The sequence below is a fragment of the Paramisgurnus dabryanus genome, chromosome 2 (genome assembly GCF_030506205.2).
Source record: "Paramisgurnus dabryanus chromosome 2, PD_genome_1.1, whole genome shotgun sequence".
In the NCBI taxonomy this organism is placed as follows: domain Eukaryota; kingdom Metazoa; phylum Chordata; class Actinopteri; order Cypriniformes; family Cobitidae; genus Paramisgurnus; species Paramisgurnus dabryanus.
The window spans coordinates 56,165,960-56,192,462 of record NC_133338.1 but is presented as its reverse complement, the minus strand read 5'-3'; the positions used below and the strand labels follow the sequence as shown (position 1 = coordinate 56,192,462).

At 42.5% G+C, this 26,503-nt stretch overlaps 1 protein-coding gene across 1 annotated transcript in view; it reads right to left on the bottom strand.

Annotated features, from left to right (window-relative positions):
* The window catches only part of LOC135743942 (macrophage mannose receptor 1-like), a 97,347-nt gene that overhangs the window by 47,535 nt on the left and 23,309 nt on the right, over positions 1-26,503 (bottom strand). The window contains exons 14-25 of the mRNA XM_065261847.1: positions 24,602-24,640; positions 22,810-22,973; positions 21,984-22,054; positions 21,115-21,215; positions 20,645-20,784; positions 19,835-19,937; positions 19,391-19,533; positions 7,883-7,988; positions 7,505-7,737; positions 7,226-7,391; positions 6,317-6,469; positions 128-238 (exon numbers count right to left, since the gene is read on the bottom strand). Of these exons, the coding sequence (XP_065117919.1) occupies positions 128-238; positions 6,317-6,469; positions 7,226-7,391; positions 7,505-7,737; positions 7,883-7,988; positions 19,391-19,533; positions 19,835-19,937; positions 20,645-20,784; positions 21,115-21,215; positions 21,984-22,054; positions 22,810-22,973; positions 24,602-24,640 (1,530 nt within the window). The remainder of the gene's footprint in view (positions 1-127; positions 239-6,316; positions 6,470-7,225; positions 7,392-7,504; positions 7,738-7,882; positions 7,989-19,390; positions 19,534-19,834; positions 19,938-20,644; positions 20,785-21,114; positions 21,216-21,983; positions 22,055-22,809; positions 22,974-24,601; positions 24,641-26,503) is intronic.

Here is a 26,503-nt window from a genome sequence, read left to right as displayed (position 1 = left end):
TGATTGTGAAGACTTGAATTAGAATTTTCAGGTGTGTTTAATTAGGGTTGGAACAAAACTCTGCAGGACAATGGCCCTCCAGCACCAGGGTTCCCCACCTCTGGTTTAGATGAAGGCTCATTCTAACCCTTATTACTGGGGTGAAGTCCAATCCAGGCTGACTTGACTTGCAGGATCTCCAGGTTTTGTCGGATAAACTGTGATTCTATTGGATCCTCAATACTCACTAAAGATGCACCTGAAATGACAGATAACTCACTGTATCTGCTTTTAAAACCAATCATTCAAGCGTTAATCTAAGGCTATGTTTACACGTGGGCGGCTATTTTCATAAACGGACATTTCAACCTCTCCGGTTTCAAAAATAATATCGTGCACACCATGGGCGTCGGAAGCAAATGAAAAGTGTGTGGGTCCCCACGACAACCCCCAAACCACAGCCCCCCCCCCACGAAAAAACATTTACTGCAATAGATGCAATTTTCATGTTTCCTTTTAATTAGCCTGAACATTTGCGTTTACTAAATAAAAGAGAGTATTGCGGTCAGAATTCTGGTAATAGCCCTTTGAATATTTTGCCACTAATTACAGATGTCATATTTAATTTATTTTTTTCTGTGACATTTTTTCTCTACCCTGCTGACAGTAGGCTACAATGTTTATTTTTTATTTTGAGGAAGTAAGAAAAACGAATGAAGGTAAACTGGTACAATTTTTGTAGACCCTTTTTATTTGATATACCCAATCTCTGTTTCTCTCTCTTAGAGAAATATAAATGTGAGATCCTGGAAATGAGATAAATTTATTTAATGGTATCCGTCGGGAAACAATGCTGTCACAAGTTTGAGCATGTGTACTTCTAAAACACAATCGATTAAACAGAGGTATGACTTTATGAATCAATTGCAAATGTACCTCGCAAATAATGTTAATACATGAAGACGTTCATCTCTGTAATAATCGCATGAAAAGTAATTGCAGGCTTTTAAAAAAAATCAAAATAAACCATTTTACTGCAGTAATAATATTTTAACGAGTAGCATACACTTTTAACGTAGGTTTGAAAGGAACCTGTGTCATTTATCATTAAAAGCATATGCTAAACGTCTCCGTGGCTCCGCGCACAGACGCAATTCATATCTCTCCTCATCTCCTACGTTTTTTCTTCTGTTTCTTGAACTTGGGGCTCGAGTCCGACCTAAGGTTCGAGCTGCCTTTAAGAACAGCAAGCTAAGTTCGTTTACCGTTAATTATTAAGACTCGGCAGGCAAACTCGTGAAATAGTGAAATTAAAATAATTCGCCATAATATGGTTTTACACGTCAATAGAAAATATACTAGAAATAAAGCAGTTATTAATTTTCCTAATGCATGGTTGTTTGACCTTTACTTCCGTTTAACGTTATACATTTCGCAAAGGAGGTTTTTCAGTACTTTGTTCGAACAGCAACTCAGCGACACCTCCCTCCGCAATTTTTTTAAAAAAAGCTGAAACGGGTCCGCGGTGTAAAAAAGCAATGGTTGAGGATCCCTGTTCTATGGAATAGATTTTGACTAACAGCGCCTTGATAAGTGAACAGACAAATGCGCTAAATTAGAGAAAAACTGGGTGGGTCCATTATCATTGGTCTTAAAAAGTGGGTGGGTCCTGTCCCACCCACTTATAATGGTTCCGACGCCCATGGTGCACACATGTCAGTTTTCAGAAAAGTGTTTATTTACACATACCCGTGCATATATGCCGTCAAGAGAAGCTCAAGCCCACGTAAGCCAATCACCGGCAGCACTGGTGGTGACGTGAACTGGTTCTTCATGTTGGAAGGATGAGTTGTTGCGGTAGGTGATTGATGACGTCAAAGTACCGCGAGAGCGAGTTGAGGAATCACACGTAGAGGTCTAATTTCGAATCGCTCTCGCGGTACTTTGACATCATCCGTCTGTCGGTTCTTGTAGCGTCGCATGAAATTAAACACGCGTAAAATTGCTGACCTCCGAGCACTCGTCTCTGCTCCTCCACATAATGGAGCAGCTGTATTTGCAAATACAAACACACGAAACGAGTTTGCACAAACATAAATGTGATCTTGGAAGCGTTCAGAGTAGCAGTCACATGTAAACATAGGTCGCACTTTTGACGTAGGTGCGAGCTATGGCGCATACTCTGTGACGTTGCCTGCTTAAACATCTGTTTACATGCAACAGTGCAACCGAAGATTTTCAAGATCTCCACTTTAGCCAGAGTTTTTAGAAACAATCGGTTTCAGAGGCGAGTTCTCCGTTTGCGTGTAAACGATGGGCACAAACGAAGGTAAATCTCTCAGTTTTTAAAAATAACCATGTACGTGTAAACAGAGCCTAAAGTTCTGAATGTTACAGCTGCCAAAGATGAGAAACAACAACAACAAAGTAACATTAAAACATTTGTCCATTTACGGCACTACACATTCAGATGTGAGGAGAAAAGCTTGATCTCAAAATGAGTGAATTCAATCTGTGTGTGTCTGATTTAAATGTATGTAAATGTTTGGAAAACATTTTATCTTTTTTTTTTAAAGGTGCCAAAGAATGCATTGAAATAATCTGTTAAATTGTTCTGTGATATAGAAGGCATGTAACTTTCTTAAGTGCAAAAATTATCCAGAGACAGTTCTACATGTCCATTTACAATCCTAGGATTTGCCCTTGGAATAAAATGGTCTAATATTACCTTATTAGGAAGGGTCATTAATAATTATGTTGAGATCTGCTCTGATTTGCTGTTTCACAGCGAGGCTCATGAGGCTCATGTCAGTAACTCACATTAAGTAAACAGGCCTTATATATTTGAGGCTGTATCATATGGAGTGAAAACAGTATCAAAACCTCTCACAAATGCACACAAAAGTACACACATGTGCACCATAGTTCACAAACGCACACAATAAATCCAGATGCACGCTCAGTAATTCACAAATGCGTGCAAGGAAATGTCACGATTCGTAAGACAGAACCCAAGTGCAGACACAGATGTACCAAAATAAGGATTTATTGAAACACAAATAAACAACCCACGAGGGGGCGAAATAACATAAACAGGATAACAGAATATGATGAGACACTAAGCTAGGTAACATTGAACAATAAACTAATAGAACACAATACACGGGATAACTATACTAAACTGACAAATTACTCAAGGATGTAACGAAGCATAGAACAAGACATGGAACAACAATGAACAGGCACAGAGTAACAAACACAAAGACCTTAAGGGGCTGTCCACACGGAGACGCGTATCACTGTATACGTATAAATTTGTTATCGTATTGGCGTTTCATCCACACGGATCCGGCGTTTTGGGATTCTGAATCCGCTATTTTTTGAAACCGGGTCCTAAAGTGGATAAATCTGAAACCGACACCCTTGCGGTTTCGTCTGTACAGCCAATCCGTATATTTTGTGAAGCGAAAACGTCATCACATCATGTGTCGGAAGCGTCACACGTAACAGCAACAACAATAATGTCGGACTACGTGATTGTGTTCGTGCTACAGAAGCTACTAAAGCCTACTAGCTTTATTACAGCAAAATCTATTGCTTCTATGCAATTGTGGTGACCAACAAGCGATAATGGACAACACCATACGTTGGTTATGCGCATGCTCAAAGTCTTCTTCTCCGTGTATAGTGTATATCTGTGGCAGAATTACAGCGCCCCATACTGGTCCGGCATATATACTACACCGCTTTCAGTCGGTTTCAGTGGTTTCGTGTTTACGGATTATTTTTTTAGAGCAAGGAAAAAAAAATATCGGATAGGGAATGCACCGGCTTCGTGTGGACATAGCCTAAATAGGGGAGAACTAATGAAGACAACAGGTGACATGGATTAAACAAAGAGGGTGACAAGGGAGCGAGGTAAAAGTGACAAGACACCGGGAACACGTGGTCTAGTAAAACCAATACTAAGACCACATGATCCCACACAAAACATGGGCCTGTCATGATCCTACCACAAGACTAGATTACACAAAGGATAAAATGGCAGAATTATGACAGGAGATCCACACACACACACACACACACACACATGAAAATTCACAACACATTTTTCGAATATTGTTAAGGGACGTTTCTGAGTGGTAGGTTTGTGTGTTTTTTTTTTCAGTATGGACCTGCAAAACGTAACCGTAAATAATAGCCTAAACGCAGTGCTGGGCAGTAGCTTCACTACAAGTAGCGAAACTAGTAGTTTAACTACATTTTTCAGTAGCTTGGCGGTAGCTTAGCTGCTTTCTCCATCAAATAGCTTTTCAGTAGCTATGCTCTTTTTTTGACCAAGTAGTGAGGTAGCTTCCACACAAGCTTCAATTTTCCAAACATTTCTGAAGTCGTCCTGAATTTGAGAATAAGCGCGTCATTTGAATCGACACAGGAGGTCGTTTGTTCCGTATTTTCGAGTTGTGCAGCCTTCATTCATACAAAACATTACCACTCGCATTCTGTGAAGACTCGTGTTCTACCTCTGACTGGGTTATGTCACCAAGCCAAGCTAATATAAAAACATGTAATAAATATTACAATTGAAACTATTAATAGAATGTGCTTTGGAGGGCACCTCACAGACTCTGTGCAGGCTACCTACTGCCTGCGGGCCCACATTGGAGACCCTTGTGTTAAGATATGTCAGGGCCAGGTGTTTTTGAATAAAGGCAGCTCAAACATGCATTTTATTCTGGGAGCAGGATAAGACCTGTCCAGCAAACAGCCCCAAAATGTGAAGTATCTAGGCCTACATTATGCTTGTATTGCCTATAATTACCAAAATGATAAATCGAAACTGAATAAATAATTACATAATAAAACTGGTTAAAAATAAAAAAGTAGCTTGGATGTAGCAAGCTACTATTGATGTAGCTTAGCTTGCTACATTTCCCAGGGGGGTAGCTTCAGTGTAGTGAAGCTTCATTTAATGTAAAGTAACTGGTAGCTTAGCTCACTACATTTTCCAAGTAGCTTGCCCAGCACTGCCTAAACGCTAGCATATAGCATTAACTAGCATATAGCACTGACTCAGCAGTAGGCCTGGCAAACTCGACTACTTTTAAGGATCCGGGTTATTGTGAGTCACTCACTAAAGTGATCCAGGTTGTGTGAGTCATTTGAGTCACTTGAGTCAGTATTGCTAAATCACCAAGGAAACTCAGTACAGACCCACTTGTAACCGGCTGATCCGCACGACTCGAGATTCTCAGAGCTGGAAACATTGCACACTCGCAGACCATGGAACAGAAACACTGCAGAAAACTGCTGTCATAGTAAAGCCGGTAACATGGCAGACTAAAAAAATACCACATCTGAAATATATTTCTTATTTTTATTTATCAATTAAATTAATTACGTTAAATCAGTTAAGTATTGCATACATTTTGATGCTGATTTACCCTTTAATCCAGAAATACAATCTATAAAAATGTTTAAGTCAAGTTTAAAAACATTGAAAAGGGGTTTATTTTTCATAAACTTTTAAAATGGTGAGTCTTCCTACTATGTTATGGTTGAAGACAATGGGTCAGAGCCGGAGAGTCTCGAGTCTGCAATGTTTCCGGCTCTGACTCGAGAGACGGTTCGCGTGGATCAGCCGGTTACGAACTGAGACTTGAGAGATTCTCGAGTCAGAGCCAGAAACATTGCAGATTCGCATGTCTCTCGAGTCTGCAATGTTAATGAGAATCTCGGGTCAGTTTGCGGCTCACGCGGATCAGCAGGTCTCTCGAGTTTGCAATGTTTCCGGCTGTAAGTGAGAATCTCGGGTCAGTTCTCGCGCATATCGGCCGGTTACGAGTGGATCTGTAGAGCGAGCGAAGTCTCATCAATAATGTTGCAAGAGGTTTGTGTGTGTGGTGGCGCTGTTTATGGTTTTACATTGAATTGTAGTAGGACTCAACTGATCCGGGTTAATGATATTAAAGACTCGCGACTCATGAGTTAATTTAAAAGATCCGAGTGAGTCACTACTCAAACAGGTCTACTCAGCAGTCAAAACTTTGTGTTTAGCATTGTAACAACTTAGTTTTTAATTTAATGTGTTTTTTTAATGTTGGGGCTTCCAATCTCAATTGTAACATCACACTCTGTGTTATGTTGAGATTGGTTTGTTTTCCAGCAGTTTTTTCTTGCACAAGATTTACATAAGAAGGAGGAAACAATCGTGTTTGAGGGTCACTATACATCATAACCATGTACAGACCTCTTGTTTTATCCATGTCTATATAAATACAGTTTTACATCCTAGGCAATTTAATGATCTCATTGAGAGGAGGATGAAGCGTCTTACCCATTGTTATACAGTCTACTGTGGCATGAACCCAGATGTCTTTTACGGCGGTCATGAATGTATAGCAGTGTCCTCTAAACGGGATCCAACTGTTCCTGTGATCTGATTCGGGGCAGTTACCCGGCAGCTGAGGAGGATCTGTAGGGGCAAAAACTGTGGACCGTGTGAGGGGTTAGTATATCAGATCTCTCTTAAACTGAAACTGTCAATTAAACCATATGATAAACTTTAAATATATTAGTAAACAACAGACATATGCTGCTACAAATTGAAATATTCCTCATTTAAATATAAATTGAGGCTCAAAATTCGAGCCTAAAACCTCAGAATTTAAAATCTTGTAACTATTTCCCCGCCACTGAGAATTTAACTCGTCAAATGAGATAAAACGCTTTCCTGCTAATGACGAGTTTTTGCTCAAAAGTTTGTGTTTTTGAAGAAACCTACCCATATTTGAGATGTGAACAAATGAAGGTAGGATGAAACTTCTTTTTCATTTGTATGTTTCATCATATATTGTATGTTTATATATTTAAAGAAGAACATTTTCTGTAAGGCAATACATTTTTGTGTTGAATCATAAAAAATGCTGGCGCTGGCTGGCAACTTTTTTTTAAGCGCTGGCGGGGAAAGAGTTAATCTGAAGGTTTATGTTTTAATGTGTGAAACTATGTTTGTATGCCAAAAATATAGTTTATGTCATTAAAGTATCTTTGATTTTAAAATCTATCAAATGATCAAAAAAGAAACTGGGGTTTATCTTTTAAGGACTGTATTGAGACTGTAAAGGAATTTCTTAAAATCTCAATGGTAAAAATAGATTTTAATGGTAAAAATAAATGGGGAAATCTGGAAGCAAAGCTACTAAACATTATCTAAATATAAATGATTATATGTAGAATGAAATACCTGTTGATTTTTTACAGAGGGAATAATATGTGTTGTTACACGCTGCAGTTTTCCAGTCTCCATCCGTGTCAATATAAACACAAGCTAAATTGTTTTTGGGTTCTCCTGTAGCCCATTTACTGTATCTTAGAAACCAGTTATCCACCCAGCGATAGCGTCCACCTGTCTGAAGAAACCACATTACCACACTCATCTGTTAGTAAAATCATTTCTGCAGTGTGTATAGAGTATATAATATTACATGAATGTGTTTATTGTGAAGAGAGATGAATTTATTACCAGGTTACTGTTGAGTCCGATCCACAAAGGTTCTTTGAGTTTGTCGACTTGTAGGCTGGTGTACGCCTGACTGATGGAGTCCAGTACACTCGCAAGATCAGCATCATCAGCTTTACACTGTCTTCTCGCTTCATCCCAGCTCATCTTCTCCAGCTGGAACTTATATGAATCATTGCCCAGACTGAAGTATTTCTGTGGTACTGCTGTGGTCACGGGAGCGGACAGCTGAGAGTCTAAAACACAAACAAAATACTTACAGATTATCTACAGTAAAAGATAAACAAGTCACCCATGAACTTGTGTGTTTACTTCAGTCAATGTGATTGTATTGAGTTACAGTTATAACATTTACGCAGTGAGGTCTTTTCTTCATCTAACCTGTGTTCCTCTTGCAGATGAAACTTTTCGTATCTCCACAGCTTACAACTTTCCACATACCAGTGGACTTCTCTGGGTGTTTAACCATCACAACACAGTCATTGCCCTACATGGAAAAGAGTTCAGATTATTTGTAACCTGGGACAAAAACAACCATAAGGGTTAATTTTTACATCATCTGAAAACAGAATAAATAAGGTTGTTTGGAATATTATATATATATATATATATATATATATATATATATATATATATATATACATATATATATATATATATATATATATATACATATACATATACATATATATATAATTTGCCCACGGAATAAAAATGGCCAAAATGCCAAAAACAACCCATAAGGGTTAAAAACACAGGCACTTAACAAGAGCATCAAGTCAGCTTAAAGGTGCATTGTGTAACTTTTAGAAGGATCTTTTGACAGAATGATCTATATTGTTACCTTAGAATAAGACATATTTATCTACATACACCGCAGGTCCCCTTACATGGAAGCCACTGCCATGTTTCTATAGTAGCCCTAAACTACAGTTCTGGAGGCTGGTGTCCCGCAGAGTTTAGCTCCAGCCCTATTTAAACACACCTGAAGCAGCTACGGTCTTAAAAGTCCCGTTCTTCCAGTGTTTTTGAAGCTTTAATTGTGTTTACAGTGCGCATTGTAACATGTGTTCATGTTTCACATGTAAAAAAATCTCAGTAATTTTTACACAACTTACTTATCTGTATAACACTGTTTTCAGTGTCCTAAAAAAGGTCTGATGTCTTCCTTGTTTTTGAAGTCCCTCCTTCAGAATTGCGTGACGAGTTCTGATTGTTTAGTTTGTTTAGTGTGTTGTGATTCAACAGCAACTTAGCTTAACAGAGATGTTTGAGCTGTAGCTGGCGACTGACGTATTCCTGTGGGCGGAGTTTAGTTAAAGAGGGCTGTAGTCCAAACTGGCCATTCGCTGTAGGCTTTGAAAATAGGGTGACCATACGTGCCATTCTTCCCGGACGCATCCCGTCCAGGATTTTGTGTTCGTCTTCCGGAAGTCCTATTTGTCGACCGCATACGTCATAGAGGATTATTATTATTATTACAGAAAAGCAACCGTTACATTTTAAGGTAAGAATGAAACTACGATTGTATATCTTATGTTTTTAACTGAATGGCGTATGCGGTCAACAAGTACGACTTCCGGAAGACGCACCGAAATCCTGGACGGGATGCGTCCGGGAAGAATGGCATGTATGGTCACCCTATTTGAAAAGCGACCGGTCGATCGCAAAGGCAATGCCGGTGGATAGCACATAAGTTAATAACTGTGTATGCTGCTCCACGCCTCCACAAACTTCGGAAAACAAAGCACGAAATTGGCATTATGGTCTTAGAAACAAGTCATTTTGAGTTGCTGTGCATTTCTTCTTAAGTGTGTTTTTATAAATCTTATGCCTGCCGGCTGCAGCCGAGTTGTCTAACTTCCGAAATTTGGATGCACATTCTTGCCTTCATGCAGGAGCTGATCCACACGCATGGTGTATGTGTGCGCAACCGAACAAGAGAGAGAGAGACAGAGAGAGAGAGATGCTTCTGATACTGTTGTCATTTTCTAGTTTGTTTCATTAAAACGTCTCGGTTACGGATGTAACCCTCGTTCCCTGAAGGAGGGAACGGAGACGTCACGTCGTGACCGACGAATTGGGAACTCGCTTAGAGAGACCAATCTGCTTCGAATACTACTAAAACGCCAATGAACTTGGCATTGAGATATTTGCATAATGCTGGCGCCGCCCCGCCAGGTGCGTATATAAGCAGCAGGTGCAAATAAGGAAATTAGCTTCTTTTTCGCTGAGAAAGCCGGAAAGTGTGACCGGCCGTAACAGCAGGTGGCAGCACCTGTGGCGACGGGACGTGACGTCTCCGTTCCCTCCTTCAGGGAACGAGGGTTACATCCGTAACCGAGACGTTCCCTTTCAGTCGGTCACTACGACGTCACGTCGTGACCGACGAATTGGGAATCCCTATCAAAACGCCACTAGGGGCTGACCTCTTCCAGTGACTGCGTAAAAGCCCTCCGGTTCCACTTAAGGAGGAGGAGGTAGGTTTTAAGGCAGAAGGCCGGGCACTAGATGTTCCTTTAACCCCACAGAAGTGCCAGCGACTGGGAAGCGCCCTACCTGAGCGGGATAGGAACGCTGCGGAAGCCACCACCCGTCTTAAGGGTTAATGGTGGGCGAAAGTCAACCGTAGTTGAGAAATAAGACAGCCGTGGCTGTGTAAGCAAAGCAGTGCTCTGCTAAGGGAAACGTGGGCTGGTAGGATTAACCCCACGGAAAAATACTCACAAAGGAACCCGGTGGGACACAATGTGGAGCCCGAGCCAGACACGTAGGTTCGCGAGGATACAGCTAGTGAAAGGCTGACAGCCAATGCTCCGCAACAAAGGCTGCCAGGGCAGCGGAGGAAGAACAATTCAAACCATTACGCATTTTTGTTCTGAAGGCCTTCCATACTGACACAGTTATGAAGCATCAGTTGGAGGCTGCAAGCCGACCTGTGAGACTGTTCTCCGTGCTCCCCCTGGTGAGGAAAGAACACGAGAGGATACAGGCTCAATACGAACACTGTAAAATCTAATGAACGTATTAGGTGTCGCCCAACCAGCAGCTCTACAGATGTCTGTTAGCGAGGAACCACGAGCTAGAGCCCAAGATGAGGCAACGCTCCGTGTGGAGTGCGCTCTCAAATTAAAGGGGCAAGGAATACCCTGAAGATTATAAGCCAGGGCGATATTATCAACTATCCAATGAGACATCCTCTGCTTAGTGACAGCTTTCCCTTTCTGCTGGCCACCATAACAAACAAAGAGCTGGTCTGAGGTCCTGAGGCTTTGCGTGCGATCCACGTAGAGTCGCAGTGCGCGTACGGGGCACAACAAAGCCACGGTTGGGTCTGCGTCCTCCGGAGGCAGCGCTTGCAAGCTCACCACTTGGTCTCTGAAAGGAGTCGTGGGAACTTTGGGCACGTAGCCTGGTCTGGGCCTCAATGTTACGCTTGAGGCAGCAGGACCAAACTGAAGGCACGAGTCGTCAACAGAGAATGCATGTAAATCCCCTACTCTCTTCACTGAGGCCAATGCTAGCAGGGTCAGAGCTTTCATTGATAAAAGCTTCAGACTCACAGACTGCAAAGGCTCGAACGGGGGGGCCTGAAGGGCTTTCAGCACCATGGACAGGTCCCAGGGAGGAATAGAAGGAGGGCGCGAGGGGTTTAGCCTACGAGCGCCTCTTAGAGATCTAACAACCAAATCATGCTGGCCAACTGTTCTGCCGTTAATAAGTGAGTGATGAGCAGAAATAGCAGCGATATCAACTTTAATGGTGGAGGGTGACAGCCTACCGTCTAACCTATGTTGAAGATATAAAAGCACGGTGTTAATAGGGCATTCTCTGGGGTCCTCGCGTTGCGAAGAGCACCAGGTGACGAAAAGGTTCCATTTAAACGCGTAAGCCCGTCTCGTAGACGGAGCTCATGCCGCGTTGATTGTGTTAGATACCGCTTGCGGTAAATCACCTAAACCTTGCGCGCGCTCAACGACCACACATGGAGATCCCACAGGTCGGGGCGCGGGTGCCATAATGTGCCCCCTCCTTGAGAAAGAAGGTCCTTCCTCAGGGGAATCCGCCAGGGAGGGGCTGTCGCGAGGAGCATTAACTCTGGAAACCAATTCTTGCTCGTCCAATATGGGGCGATCAGTAAAAGGCTCTCCTCGTCCTGCCTGACTTTGCACAGTGTCTGTGCGATTAAGCTCACTGGGGGGAATGCGTATTTGCGCATCCCCCGAGGCCAGCTGTGTGCCAATGCGTCCACGCCGAGGCTGCCCTCGGTTAGTGAATAAAATAGGCGACAGTGGGTATCGTCCGGCGACGCAAACAGATCTATCTGCGCACGACCGAACTTCTTCCAAATTAGCTGGACCGTCTGGGGGTGGAGTCGCCATTCGCCGGGGCGCGCAGCTCGAGAAAGCGCGTCCGCCGCTGTATTGAGCGAGCCCGGAATGTGAATGGCACGAAGGGACCTCAGATGCTTCTGACTCCAAAGGAGGAGATGACGAGCGAGATGCGACAGGTGACGGGAGCGCAAACCGCCTTGACGGTTGATATACGCAACGGTCGCAGTGTTGTCGGTGCGTACTAGTACATCCTTCCCTCGCAGCTCCGTAGCGAAGCGTACAAGTCCCAGATATACTGCCCACAACTCTCGGCAATTGATATGCCAGTGCAACTGGGGTGCTGTCCACACCCCTGAAGCCGTAAGCTCGTCGTACGTGGCACCCCAGCCCGTGTCGGACGCATCTGTATGTACAACAGCATGCCGAGCGATCTGTCTCATGGACACACCGGACCTGAGAAACGCGGGGTCCGACCACGGGGGGAATGTTAGGCGACACGCAGGTGTAATGGTTACACGATGGATGCCGGCGCGCCACGCTCTCCTCGGGACTCGATCGTGAAGCCAACGCTGAAGCGGTCTCATATGGAGCAGCCCGAGCGGTGTCACGGCCGCTGCTGCTGCCATATGCCCCAGGAGCTTTTGAAATTGTTTCAGCGGGACCGCATTCTTCCCTCGGAATGAACCGAGGCAAGTCAGAATTGACTGGACGCGCTCTTCTGTCAAACGCGCCGATAAATCGATCGAGTCCAGTTCCATCCCGAGAAAAGAGATCCTCTGCGTGGGGCAGAGTTTGCTCTTTTCCCAGTTGACCCGAAGACCCAAACGGGCGAGATGCCGAAGCGTTAAATCTCTGTGTTCGCAAAGCGTCCGTCGAGAATGTGCTATTATAAGCCAATCGTCGAGGTAAGCCAATATGCGAACGCCGCTCTCTCTGAGGGGTTTTAACGCCGCCTCTACTACTTTCGTGAACACACGGGGAGAGAGGGATAGCCCGAACGGTAAAACTTTGTACTGGTATGCCCGTCCCTCGAATGCAAACCGGAGAAACGGTCTGTGACGAGGGAGAATGGACACATGAAAGTACGCGTCTTTCAGGTCTATAGCCGCAAACCAATCTTGGGGGCGAATTGAATTGAATATTTGCTTCGGTGTTATCATCCTGAAAGACCTCCTCTGCAGAGATTTGTTCAGAACGCGCAAATCCAAGATCGGTCGTAACCCCCCGCCCCTTTTGGGTACTATAAAATACGGGCTGTAGAAGCCCGATCTCATCTCGGTTGGAGGGACCGGCTCGATCGCGTCCTTCGCCAGCAGGACTTCGACCTCTGCACGCAGTACATGTGCATCGGACGCTTTCACCGTGGTGAAACGAATGCCCGAGAATTTGGGAGTGTGCCGGTTGAATTGTATTTCGTAACCGAGGCGGACAGTGCGTAAAACCCAACGAGACGGGCTGGGAAGCTGAAGCCAAGCCCCCAGGGACCGTACGAGGGGAATTAACGGCACTACCGGGGTACCCGCGGGGGGGCGGCGGAGCGGGACAGGTGGTACTGCCGGTACGTCTGCTGGGACAGCATAAGTATCTACAGTATGTGTGTGTGTGACACTGACCTGAGCCCGCTGAGGGTGACGGTCGTCTGGTCTCCTCAGCGGAGAGCACAGACTCCGAAGAGGGTGCTGGTGGTCCCGTCTCCTCAGCGGAGAGCTGGAACTCCTCAGAACACCCGCTGGCGATAGAGGAGAGGGAGGAAGAGCATGTGAATGCCCGCTCACATCTCTCTCGATCCTCTGAAGACCTGGAGAAGGAATAGGAATGCACTCTTTTTGTGGTTTTGTGGGTGCCGGCTGAGAAGCCGGCGGAACAAAAACAAAACGAAACCAAGGATTCTCCATCCGGCCCTCTACCGGTGGAGGGAGCGGTGCCGTCACCGTCTCCCGAAGAGTGATCCCATCCGTCTCAGGGCCGCTTCGATTTCCGTTTACCACGGGAAGCGGGTGGGGCGGGCGGGGCGGGCTGCCGACGGCTGTTCCCCCTCCGTGGCCTGGAAGATGTTCTAGTGGGGGGGGTGGAGGCAGCCGCCGCAGGGCGCCCTCGGCGAGGAGCAGACGGGCCCGCCGGCGCTGGAGGGCGAGATGCAGGTCGCTTGCGCCGGGGCATGATCTGAGCGATCGCCTCTGTCTGCTTCTGGGCGGCGGAGAACTGCTGGGCAAAAGACTCCACCGACTCACCGAAGAGGCCAGCCTGCGACACTGGAGCGTCCAAGAACTTGTTCTTCTCCGCATCCGACATGTCAGCCAGACATAGCCATAAGTGGCGTTCCTGGACCACCATCGTGGACATGGCACGACCAATCGCCTGCGCTGTCACCTTCGTAGCGCGAAGAGCCAGGTCAGTGGCAGCCCGGAGCTCCGAAAGGACAGGCGAGTCGTGTCCTCCCTCGTGCAGATCCCTCAAGGCTTTGGCTTGGTGAACCTGCAGCAACGCCATTGCGTGCAGGGCTGAGGCCGCCTCTCCACATGCCTGGTGGGCAGCGCCCGTTAAACCGGAGGACTGTCTGCAGGCACGAGAGGGGAGGGTTGGGCGGTCCTTCCAAGAGGGAGCGTGTGCCGGACACAGCTGCATCGCGACAGCACGCTCCACGGGAGGGATCCCCGTATAACCCTTAGCGGCTCCGCTGGTGAGGGAGGTGAGGGGGGAGGGCTGAAACGGCCGTAATCTCATGGAAAACGGCGACTTCCAGGTTCTAGTCAGCTCCTCGTGCACCTCGGGGAAGAAAGGCACCGGTGGAGAGGGTTGTGAAACCCGGGCAGCTCCAAAGAACCAATCATCCAGGCGGGACGGTTCGGGCTGAGGGGGGGGAACCCACTCTAACCCTACGGTCTCCGCCGCTCGAGCGAGCACGGCCACCATCTCTGGATCGAACTCCGGCGTCCCAACCCGACCAGAGGGAGGAAGGGCGTCGGGGTCCACGTCAGGGGGAGGAGGCCCACCCTCGGATGCTGCGGCGTCGGTGGACCCGGAGGGCGGCACGATGGATTCTAGAGACATCGTAGAACACGACGCTGAAGTCTCCATCGGCACATCAACCGGCTGTGGATGAGGAGGCTGAGAGCCTGAGGACGAATCCCCCGCTCGGCTCAGCACAGTGATGCGCAGGTCGTCTTTAGAGAGCTTCACAGCCGCACCGTGGCGGCGTTCAGCACTCGCATGACGAGGGTTGCGTTTTTCCCGGAGGAAAGACAACCGTCTGCGCAAATCCACAAGGGACATGTTCTCGCAGTGAGAACACTTACCCCCAGCGAACGCTGCCTCTGCGTGCTCGATGCCCAAACACGAAAGACAACGCTCGTGACCGTCCTTCGGACCCATGTATTTGCCGCACCCAAGATCGCACGGACGAAAAGCCATCCTGAAAAGGACGCTGATGTCCGGATATACGAGAGAGTGGCTGCCTTTAACAAGGCACAAAGCTCTCTCGTATCACTCTTTTAGGGAAATTCACTCAGATGCTCAGTTGATGATGCGCACAGGGAAAGGCAACGCACACACTAAACTCAAAACAACAAACAGGTGTAGAGTCGTGGAATTAAGCGAAGCGTCCGCTGTGGTACTGCTAGTCCAACCAACTTCAGCAATCGAATCCCACCAGAGTAGAGTAGCTTCTCAGTAGCAGATACTGCCGGCTTTCGAAGCGATAAAAAGCTAATTTCCTTATTTGCACCTGCTGCTTATATACGCACCTGGCGGGGCGGCGCCAGCATTATGCAAATATCTCAATGCCAAGTTCATTGGCGTTTTAGTAGTATTCGAAGCAGATTGGTCTCTCTAAGCGAGTTCCCAATTCGTCGGTCACGACGTGACGTCGTAGTGACCGACTGAAAGGGAACCGCATCTCCGCTATTTTAAGGAGTACTCGGCATGTACTCAAGGATTTTTTTTAAACTCCAAAAAAGAATGGAGTAATGGTGACAGCCCTAAATTCAAAGTAGATATATATGCAGTATAGTTCTAACACACATTTAAAGTGTTATTAAAAAAATTAACTGTGTTTTTTAGCAGGTAGGTCTTGTCTGCTTTATAATTCAAGTAGATCACCACCCAAAAAAGTCTGGAGACCCCTGATCTAACAGAAACATTACACACTAACTATAGTTTGAAAAATGGGATCAGGAAGAACGTGACCTTTAAGCATCATTCAGACAGCCAGCGACTTCCTCACTGTGTGTCCCTCGTCTCTTTAAAGCGTAACTAAACCCCTGGTCAGAGCGTGACTCCACCCACTGGCAATATTTGAAAAATGCAAGAAAAGTGGGCAGATCCCAACGGAGATAGAGGGGACGAACGAGTGTGTGGTGAGATCGTAACAAGGGCGTGGTGAGCTTGAATCTGCTTACGTCACGAGTAATTTTTTGGATCCAACATCCAATTGGTAAATTCAACTGCAGTAGCCACCGTTCAACATGAAGAGGGCAGCACTTAGACGTTTTACACCATATATTGTAGTATTGAAACACTTTATACCCAAATGTCAAAAAACATACTAAAATCAATGAACAGCACTAATAAACCATCATTCTTACAGATCATTAACTAAAAAAAGTTGGTTTAGGGTTTAGTTACTCTTTAAATGAGGCGTTTCTAAATCTGGTTGTCATAAACAAATGAGTACTGTCTACTCCAGTAACTGAGGGGAAAAGGATGACGTGAACTCCACTGCTTTGCTCTCATTGGTTGTCGCTCCCAAAATTCGTTCATCATTTGCATAGAGTTAAACTTTTCTTAACTTTTGCACATCGCTGGACACGCCCATACTGTCACCAATGGTCACTTTCACTCATGTCGCCGGAAGATGCCAAGCTTCCTTTGAAATGGATGACTAACAAAAGGGCAATGAACTTGGCATGCAGGTATTTGCATCTGCTGGTGCCGCCCTGCCCCGCAGGTAATTAATGTGGAGCAGGTACATAAAAAAGACATCTGCTCACAAGAAGCTATTCCTTACTGCTCTGAAAGTTCACGGCTTGTGAGAAGTTGGTTGGAACAGCAGAGACCCTTTGAGCCTCTGCATTCTGTAAGTATCAAACTTCTCACAATAAGAACTCTAACACTCTCTAAATTGGCTTTCAATAAGAGGACACTTTCAGTTCTGGCCTGCTGAATCCAGCATAACACTGAGACCCTGGCCCGGCTACGTGCCCAAATTTGCCACCACTCCTTTCAGAGATCAAGTGGTGAACTTGCAAGTGCTGCCTTTGGAGGAGGCAGACCCAACCATGGCTTTGTTTTGTCCTGTACGTGCACTATGTGTGTACTATTTTTGATCATAAACAAGAATCGTGATTAGAATCTTTCACTGTGCAAGATTCAATTCTGGATACAAAAAGACTTTAAGATCCATTGAGTTAATACAATTGTAAAACATTAAAATTAAAAACTAGGAAAAAAACAAACAAACAAAAAAAAAACCAAAGAGAAGTTTCGAAAGCATTCGATATGGACAATGAGGCACATATCAACTCTAAACTTGATGCACTAGAGCGAGCAGTAAACAAACACGAACATTACAAAGTTTGGAAATGTATTCATGACATCAGTGAAAAGCCCAAAGATGCCTCCTCTAGCAAAACGAGAATGCTTAAAGGTGACATCCCAAATTCAAGCGAAGATCTTTTAAAAGAATGGGCCAAATACTTCTCAATACTCTTAAACAAAAAGAGTCCCAAAATCAATCTGAATAACCGCCCACTCCCAACACCAGACATTCCAAGTATAAAAGTGGAAAAATAACAAGAACAGAAATGGACGATACCATCATTACACTCAACCGTAATAAAGCACCCGGTCCAGATTATGCCATGACAGCTAAAGTACTAAAAGGTGGAGGTGGTAAATTTGTGGTAAATCAACTTCACAACATCTGCCAGTTGGTCTATGAGCATCTTATAGCACCAACACAATGGACATCAAGCTTGATAAAGCCAATACCGAAGAAATGTAACCCACAACTTCGATGACCAACTATCGAGGAATCAGCCTAATGTCCATAGCAGCCAAAGTCTACAACAGAGTAATTCTCAATCGCATAAGAGGCCCGGTCGATAAACTGCTCAGAAGCAATCAAGCAGGCTTTAGAATAGGCCGGGGATGTGTTCAACAAATTCAAATCCTCCGTAGGATTATGGATGGAGCACGCACACAAGACATCCCAATGTATACTACCTTTATCGACTTCAAGAAAGCGTTTGACTCAATTGACCGAGAGATGATGTTTGCCATCTTACGTCATTATGGAAATCCATCGAAAATTTTAACGCAATCAGAATTATGTATGACAAGTCGACAAGCCAAGTATACTTTGGAGGAGAGTGTTCAAAGCCCTTTGCAATCACAATAGGAGTTCTACAGGGAGACGTCTTTGCACCGTACCTATTTATAATTGTCATTGACTATGTTTAAAGCAATCTGCGGGCGATTTTGGTTACCTAACATACAAGGGTACCCCAGCACGATCGGAAAATGCATGGCCACAACGATCTTGTGCTAAAAATAGAAAAGAGATAACAATCGAACGAAAACTCAACGGCCTTGCATTCGCAGACGATATAGCATTTCTCGAAAACTGGGCACAACAGCAGCTAACAGCAATGCAGCAAAATGCCTCTACCATCGGCCTTGAGATAAGCATTGAAAAAACTATCCAAATCCAATTAAATGACAAGTCCCAAATAAAAACTAACCTGTCAATTGATGGAAAGCCGATTGCAATTTTGGATGAGTTTAAGTACTTGGGACCGTACGTGTCGACCAAAAAAATATGTCAACAACCGTATATAGCTTTGGCTTGGGTCGCATTTACGAAAAATGGACAGTTTAAAACGCGCCTATTCAATGCATCGTGTATATCAGTGCTTCTCTATGGATGTGATTCATGGGCGCTTACTCAATCCCTTGAAGAAAAGCTAAACATCTTTGCTAGAAGATGCTACCAAATCATGTTGGGAATCCATCAAGCAGAATCTCACATGAAAAATCAACAATTATACAGCACAACAGGTCAACAGCCAATTAGTGATATCATCAGGAGAAGGCAGCACCAGTTCATTGGACACTGCCTTCGCATGTGGAACAATGAACCAGCGCAGATATATGTTCTTTACAAGTCAGAAGTCGCATCGAACCAGCGGGGTAGACCAAGAATATTATACAGGGACTAAGTTTATCAGTACTACAAACATCTAGACATAGATAAGGAACAACTACATGAAGAGCTGACCAGCATAGCAAAAGAAAGAGGACTGTGGAGAAATATCATCGCGCCTAAAAAGCCCGCCCGATGATGATGAACTAAGATCAGAACCCAGAGAAGTTAAACTGAAACACGCTTCCAGTGAGAAGAAAATATAATAAGTTGCTTATATTTACTGCTGTGATCAAACTCAAAGTTTTTAGTGTAAGATTACACAGAAAACTGACTGATGAAACAAATACACAACAAACAAAAGATTAGCTTTGATGATTGTGCTAGTGATGATTGTAAGTATCTTGACCTTACCCTTAATGAAGGTTCACCTTTGAGCCAGTTTGTGTATTTGACAGCTCGATGTTCAGCCCACACAAATGTTTTATCCAAGGCAATGTCATTTGCACCGATCCACACGTCATCAACAGCACTTAGCATTAAAGTTGTGAGAAAAACTGAAAATGCAAACAAAGGTATTTTGTAATGCAATGCATATATTCATTTAACATCAGTTAAACTTCACACTCCACTTAAAGTACAGTCACTATCTGTGCTGGTTTAGCACAAGGTCACAAATTTAAATAAAGTCAATGTAATACTTTTAATTGCAAACATGTTAACTAGCTTTAATCGTAGCGAATACATGTTGAATTATTTAAACATCACAACGATATCAGCAGGTTTCATTTCTTATAAAAAAATAAAAAAATTCAGGTGTAAAGGATGAACAGATAACAGTATTTGTGTCATACTTACATTGCTCTGTGGGACTCCAAATAGACACCAGATTGCCTTCATTAGAAATGCAGTGATCTCGTGCTTGTTCCCAATACATCTTATTATCGAAAAACCTGTAACACTATTTGGAATAAAAAACGCTCAGAATTAAGGTGTGCAGCTTTGATTATCAAAGTATCTTGGTCAGGGAAATAACAGAAAAAATGTCTTAGTTATGTATCTAACCCTCTTTCCCAGAAGGAAGGAAATAAAGATATCACGTTGTGACCGACAAATTGGAAACACGCTTCGCGGCACCAATCAACTTTGAGAAACGTATAAAATGTCAATGAACTTGGCATGCACGTATTTGCATCTGCTTGCACCGCCCCGCGGGTATAAAACTATTTTCGCTAAGAAAGCCGAGCATCCAGTGCCCGGCCGACCTCAGCAATGGTACAGCAAAGTGTGGTGACGTGACGTGACATCTCTGTTCCTTTCCTTCAGGGGACGAGGGTTACATACGCAACTAGATGTTCCCTTTCAGTTAGTCACTACGACGTCACATGGTGACTGACGAATTTGGAATCCGTAGCAAAGCGATGTTTAGGATGCTTGTAAACTGTAATGTCGTAACCTGCAATCGGATCAAATTCAGTCGTATTGACAACATTTTGTGCATGTAAACATAGCTAATGTGTTGCTTTCAATAATTTAACAAAAATAGTCCTTGTTTTAATGGAAAACCAAGGAATCCCCAAGTTTTTTTTGGGGGGGGGGGGTTGGCTCATGGCATCTCTTAATGGTTATGTGGGTCCCCAAATGTATTTGGACAGTAATGGTTCTTACTTTTCCTCTGAACAGAGTCCATTCAGGAGCGCAGCCCCCCGGTGCCATAGTCGTTGGAGACACGGTGGTGTTGACAAAATCAGCACTTCTTTTACAGATCGAGGGTAACGATAAACCACAATTAACATCATTCCAGAATCCTACAGAAACACATACATGTTATCCATCAGATTATGTGCACCATTAAAAAAGCAAATAGATAAGACATTGAGTATACTATATATGTGTCATATAATATTGCTGTACAATAACAAGCTTCTGAAATTTTAAACCTAATGGTAAATATTATTTATTAATGCAAATGAGAAAACTTCCTCCAAGGTCAGCTCCAACACTTTATTTAATCTAAATCAACAGATTATAATCTAGATGTGATGTCTCTGGGGCAAGTCTAAGCTGCCTCAGAATTAGTGGATGTTCTTCTTCATCTATTTGCTATATCATATACAGCTGTGATGAGAAGTTCTTACCTGAGCTTTTCAAAACGGTCACACAGTTCTCATCATTGTTGGCGAAATTTGGTTCATTTTGTTCCCATGCAGTGTATACAACAGGTGAACCGTCCACCCAACTACAAACAGACAAAAACATGTCACATGTTTTATTTGCCCTGCAAATTCAATGGACGGTCACTGTTACCCAATAACTAATATTATCACCAGAATGACTTTTTCCCATCAACCATAAAGATTTTAAACTCTCCCCATAATCTCAGGTCATACTCTTTTCCCAATAACACTCTAAAAAAATGCTGGTTTATTTACTACCCAAACGCTGGGTTGAGCCTTTTGGGTCATATAATTGGGTTATTTTCTGAGTCTTGGGTCTTTTTTTGGTAGTTTGGTGTAACCCAATCAGTAAGGTTAATATTTGGGCTGTTTTAACACAATGTTTTTCAGAGTGAACCCAAACTTCTATTCTCTGGGATGCTTGATTCTGATTGGTCAGTGGTGTGTTATTTACAGATATCAATAATAACAAAATCTCATCCGGTTACTGAGAGTCATCTTGACAAATGCAGTTTAATACTTTCAAATACATTCAATATACATTTGCATAACTAATAAATTATGAGATTTTTTATGTATACGTTGGAATTTTTCTTACAAATGACCAATATTTAATTTCCATATATTTACTCATGTGCCGCCAATTACGTACACCCAGATGATTATCATCACAAATAAATCCCTTAAATGTGATCCAGATCACCCTGTTGTGCTTTATTCTGTGAAAAAAACTGGTTTTGCTGTACATTATCTTTTATCTAAAGTTTAAATGGTTTGTTTATTCGGTCTTAGTTTAGCATCCAGCCCATGTTGTAGTCTTTCATACTCACCTAAAGGATTGGTCCAACTCTGAAGTCATCCCAATGTAGTACTGAGTTTGTGATCCTCCACGTCTAGATATCTATGAAACAGCATCAGTTTAGTCCTCCTCAAATGCTTGTGAATAAAAGACTTAAGTGTTTATCTCTCCTCTGAACTATAGACTGTGTCTTCAGTCTACTGAGGAGTGAACTTAAATATTGTGAAGCCCAAACAAAAGAACCACAGACTTTTCTTTAACACAAGGAGCTATTTCTGTTTTTGTAAAAAACAATAATCAGTCTAATCATCTAACTTCCAAAACATATGCTGGCCACCCTGATGGACATGCATACTCATTAGGGTTGTGACAATTAATCGGGCAAATGCGCGTTTTCTCAATGAATGAATCTGAATGAATTACGGTGAAATGCAGCCACACCCAAAAGCCAGGGGGCGCTCTCGCTTAGAAACACCATTTGTGCCACAGAAGAAGTAACATTACTAACACTATTCCAGGAAATATCTAGAGGCATATTTATATTAGTGATGGGAGAAACAAAGCTTTTCGAAGCTTCGAATCAATTGAACCAATTCAGATCTCGTCATGTGTTTGCTGTGTATCATTGTCATCATTAAAGATTTTTTGTGTGCAGTAAACCATAACATGGACATTCTGGATTTATTTTGTTGCTGAGCTCACCAATATTTATTGAGCTGACTGTACATACTGCTGCAGATATAAGCTCTGCCTCGTACCTCCGTGACACTATGATGTCATCCACCAGCATGCATTTTAATTTAAAGCATTTAGCAGCAGGGTATAAACTAGAAAACATTGTCAGTATTTTATTTTACCTGCTTCCATATAAACCTCCTCTCAGTATTACCAGTGACGACAACAAGATCAGCATGATTCTTCTTACAGAAGTAACGAGCCTCTCCCATGGTGTTAAAATCAACATTGATGAAATACTGATTGCCATTGTACTGAATCCAGCCATCAGATGTCGTGTTATATTCTATAGTGAGAAGAAAATGGGTAAAAAATCTTCATTTATTGGATCTATAGCTGCAACACATTTATGAAATGTTTCTGTTCAAAATATGTGACGTCAATAATACAACATTATACGATAATAGCTATTATAATTTATGGAGAAGTTTAGTAGACTAAGGGTTCTTTACAGCAATGCTATAGAGAAGTTTTCAACATATGGGCCACAACAGTATTGCAGGGGGGCGCCAAATATTAATAAAAAAATAATAATATTGTTCAGTGGCGGTCCTGTGTGGCACACTGGATGAACCCCCCTTTCAGCACCCCCACCAACACCCAGTTGTTTAAAGATATTTTACCAACACAATTAAATATTTATTTTTAAGCAAACAATCACTTTAAACAAAAAGCACACAAAATAAATAGTTTTTGATGGAAAGTCATCAATTACATCATCATAGGAAATCTGCCCAGGAATTACAGGGTTAATTTTTATAATTGCAAACAGACTGAGGTGTTCTTTTTAAGGGCTCGTAAATGTGCATTAAATACAGTCTTACACAACTGATAAGTGAAATTACAGTATGTTTTTTGGTTGAATTATCCCTTTATCCACACGTGCAGTGGCAGAAAAAAGTATGTGAACCTTTTGAAGTTTTATAGTTTTCTGAATAAATTTGTTATAAAATGTGTTTTGATTTTCACACCGCCTCTGGAGTCCGGGCAGCAGGGTACATGCTCCTAATCCCAAACTGGTTAACTGACAGCATGGTGACATGAAACGAGCGGTAAAACTCCCTTCTGCATATTTATTTAGCTAAATACCACCCTGGGCAGCTGCTACCCATGGCTTAATCCGTAAGTTATATTGTTGATATATGAAGCGTTCAGATGTAAAAGCCACTAAACCAGCCACACCCATTAATAAGTAAATGTTCATCAAATACTTTCGTATCAATCCAATGTCTTAATTCCGCCCTTAGGCCATTCAGAAATACAGTTTTTTAGGCAGAATCCACTAAGAGTCTGATAAAAAAGCTAATTAACAAAAAAAAAATCATGCCAGATGCACTTAAGCGGGTTTTGCATCTGAACTCTTCATATGCAAAAATGTCTAGAATAGAACAATAGTTCTCCATCAGTGAGGCGTGCTACATGGGGGGTGAGTAAAAAAAAAAGGGTGAAAGACTTTTTCAAGAAAAATAGAATCAATTGGGTGCTCTCAAGAAAAATATACATAAATGGAAAAAAACTCTTATATTGTCTTTCTAAATCTACCCCTAGTGGCAGTCGTAATAAAGTTTCAGTTTGATGGAAATTTTATTTCTCACGTCATGACCCCTTTAACAACTCGACCGTACAGCCAAATATGATTCTTCTGTGTTTATTTTTAAGAGTGCTGCTTAAATTTTAAAATCATAATCTTTAAAAGATTCATAAGTTTTAACATGTTTGATCATGAAATTGCAAGCTTGAAATGCTTCAATGTTTTTTTTAGTTCTTAGTGAACTGTTAGATTAAAGATGTATCACTCCATATCACAGAAACTCACATTAAAACTCACATATAAATCTGTCAGAGAGCTAAGTATAGATCTAAAGTTGAGCATCACGGGAAACAGATGAATGCTGTACACAAGTGAATCTTTACCTTGAATGACTGATGTCGGTGGGGATTTTGGTGTTATGCCTGTAAAAAATAATAATAATAATATTTTTTCTGGGGTGGTGTTTCAAAGTCCTTCCCTGCACCTGAAAGAGGTTTGTTAAGTAAAGGATAATGTACATGCAGATGCTTTTATACAAAGCAACTGAAAAGATTATCACAAAACTAATCAAGATTTACAATCTGAATGTGTTTTTCCTGAAATAACAACACATTATCCCACTTATTATACAGCTACTAGCCAAATTAATGCATAACTGGATGTAAATATTTTATAATCACATTGTTATGTAAACAATAAGGTACTCAAGGCTGTGCACCTTATAACTTTTATAAAACGGTTACCACATCATACAAATATTAAAGCAAAAAATACGAAGTCTTCCTTCTGTTGGAACAATTATTCCCTGACCGAATGTGACCGATAACGCCCCATTCAGACGGCCAGTGACTAGCAGTAGCAGAGTGATCTCATTCATTACAGTGGTAACTTGGCGACTTCTGGCGACACGTGTTAAAGTGACCGCTGGCAACCGGATGGGTGTGTCCAGTAACAGGGAAAGTTAAGAAAAGTTGAACTTTATGCAAATTAAGAGTTTGGTTCCAAAACGCAATAAACACCATTAAAAAAAAATAGTTACTGCCAAAATCAGTATTGTATCAGGTCAGTAATTAAAAGTAAATTCTTAATTTTCCTCATCTTGTACTTCGTGATCAACAAACGTAAGCCATCAACATCTAATAATTTACACGAGAGGCGTTTGGGCTGGTAGACGGAAAAATGCTGGTTGCTTGTTCTCCTGACAGCATCAAGCTTCTGTCATGCTAACACATTGACCCTAGAGGATCTTATGAAAAACTTTCCATTAGTTTACGCAAAGCCAACGAAAATCGAGCAGAACCAAAACATTTTACAGCTGATATCTGTTAAAAAGTTCAGCAACAACGTCCCAAAGATGACAGCAGCAATGACAGTGTTCTTAATTTGACAAAGTAAGTGTTTTGATTAATGACATTAATGTTTAATCCGTGTATACCACTAGTCAACTAAATGAATATAACATGGCAAAGATGAATGCACATTTATATATTGATTCAATAGATTTATAGCATTTTGAAAAAATAACGTCATGGATTTATTGCATTTTGTGGAAAAAAGAATCAGTTTTTATAATTAATCTTTAGAAATCAAATTATGCATTTGAATTGTTTATGTTTTTATAACCTAGAGGTGCTATGTGAAAGATTGTAATTGAAAATAGGGGTTTTTATCTTGTCACTTTCTTGGTATAGAAAGCCGAAATGACTCAAAATGGATTTATTGTGTCTTGGAACCAAACTCTTCAAATGATGAGCAATTTTCGGGGGCGATTTTTAGCAGCGACTACAAAAGGGAGCGAAGCAATGGAGTTCTCGTCATCCTTCTACCGCCAGTTACTGGAGTAGACACTACTCATTTGTTTATTGTCCTATTCGGACGGGATTAGTTTTACGGGGATCGATAGCATAATGTAATTTTAACGCAGGACATCTGTTATATTGATGGTCAATTCGGACGGGATTAGAAATCACAGTAAAACATTCAGAAGTGGGAGGTGTAACTCGCAAATTACGCAGCGCGTCACCTCTTTTGTCGTCACCGTGCACATTATCTTGACACAGATGAGAAAAACTTTTTTAAGAAAGTCTGTGTAGTTGTATTCATGAACATACTTGCCACTGACTTGTTTTTATACCTAGAACGCAAGTAATTGCTTCTTAAAGCGCTTTTATATTTGAAAGAAACCCGCAACATAACAGGAAATGACGAAATGTATCTGCATTTTTCCAGATGGTCTATTCAAACTGGATTAGTATTACCTCAGGTAATTTCTCCGGACCTTTTTA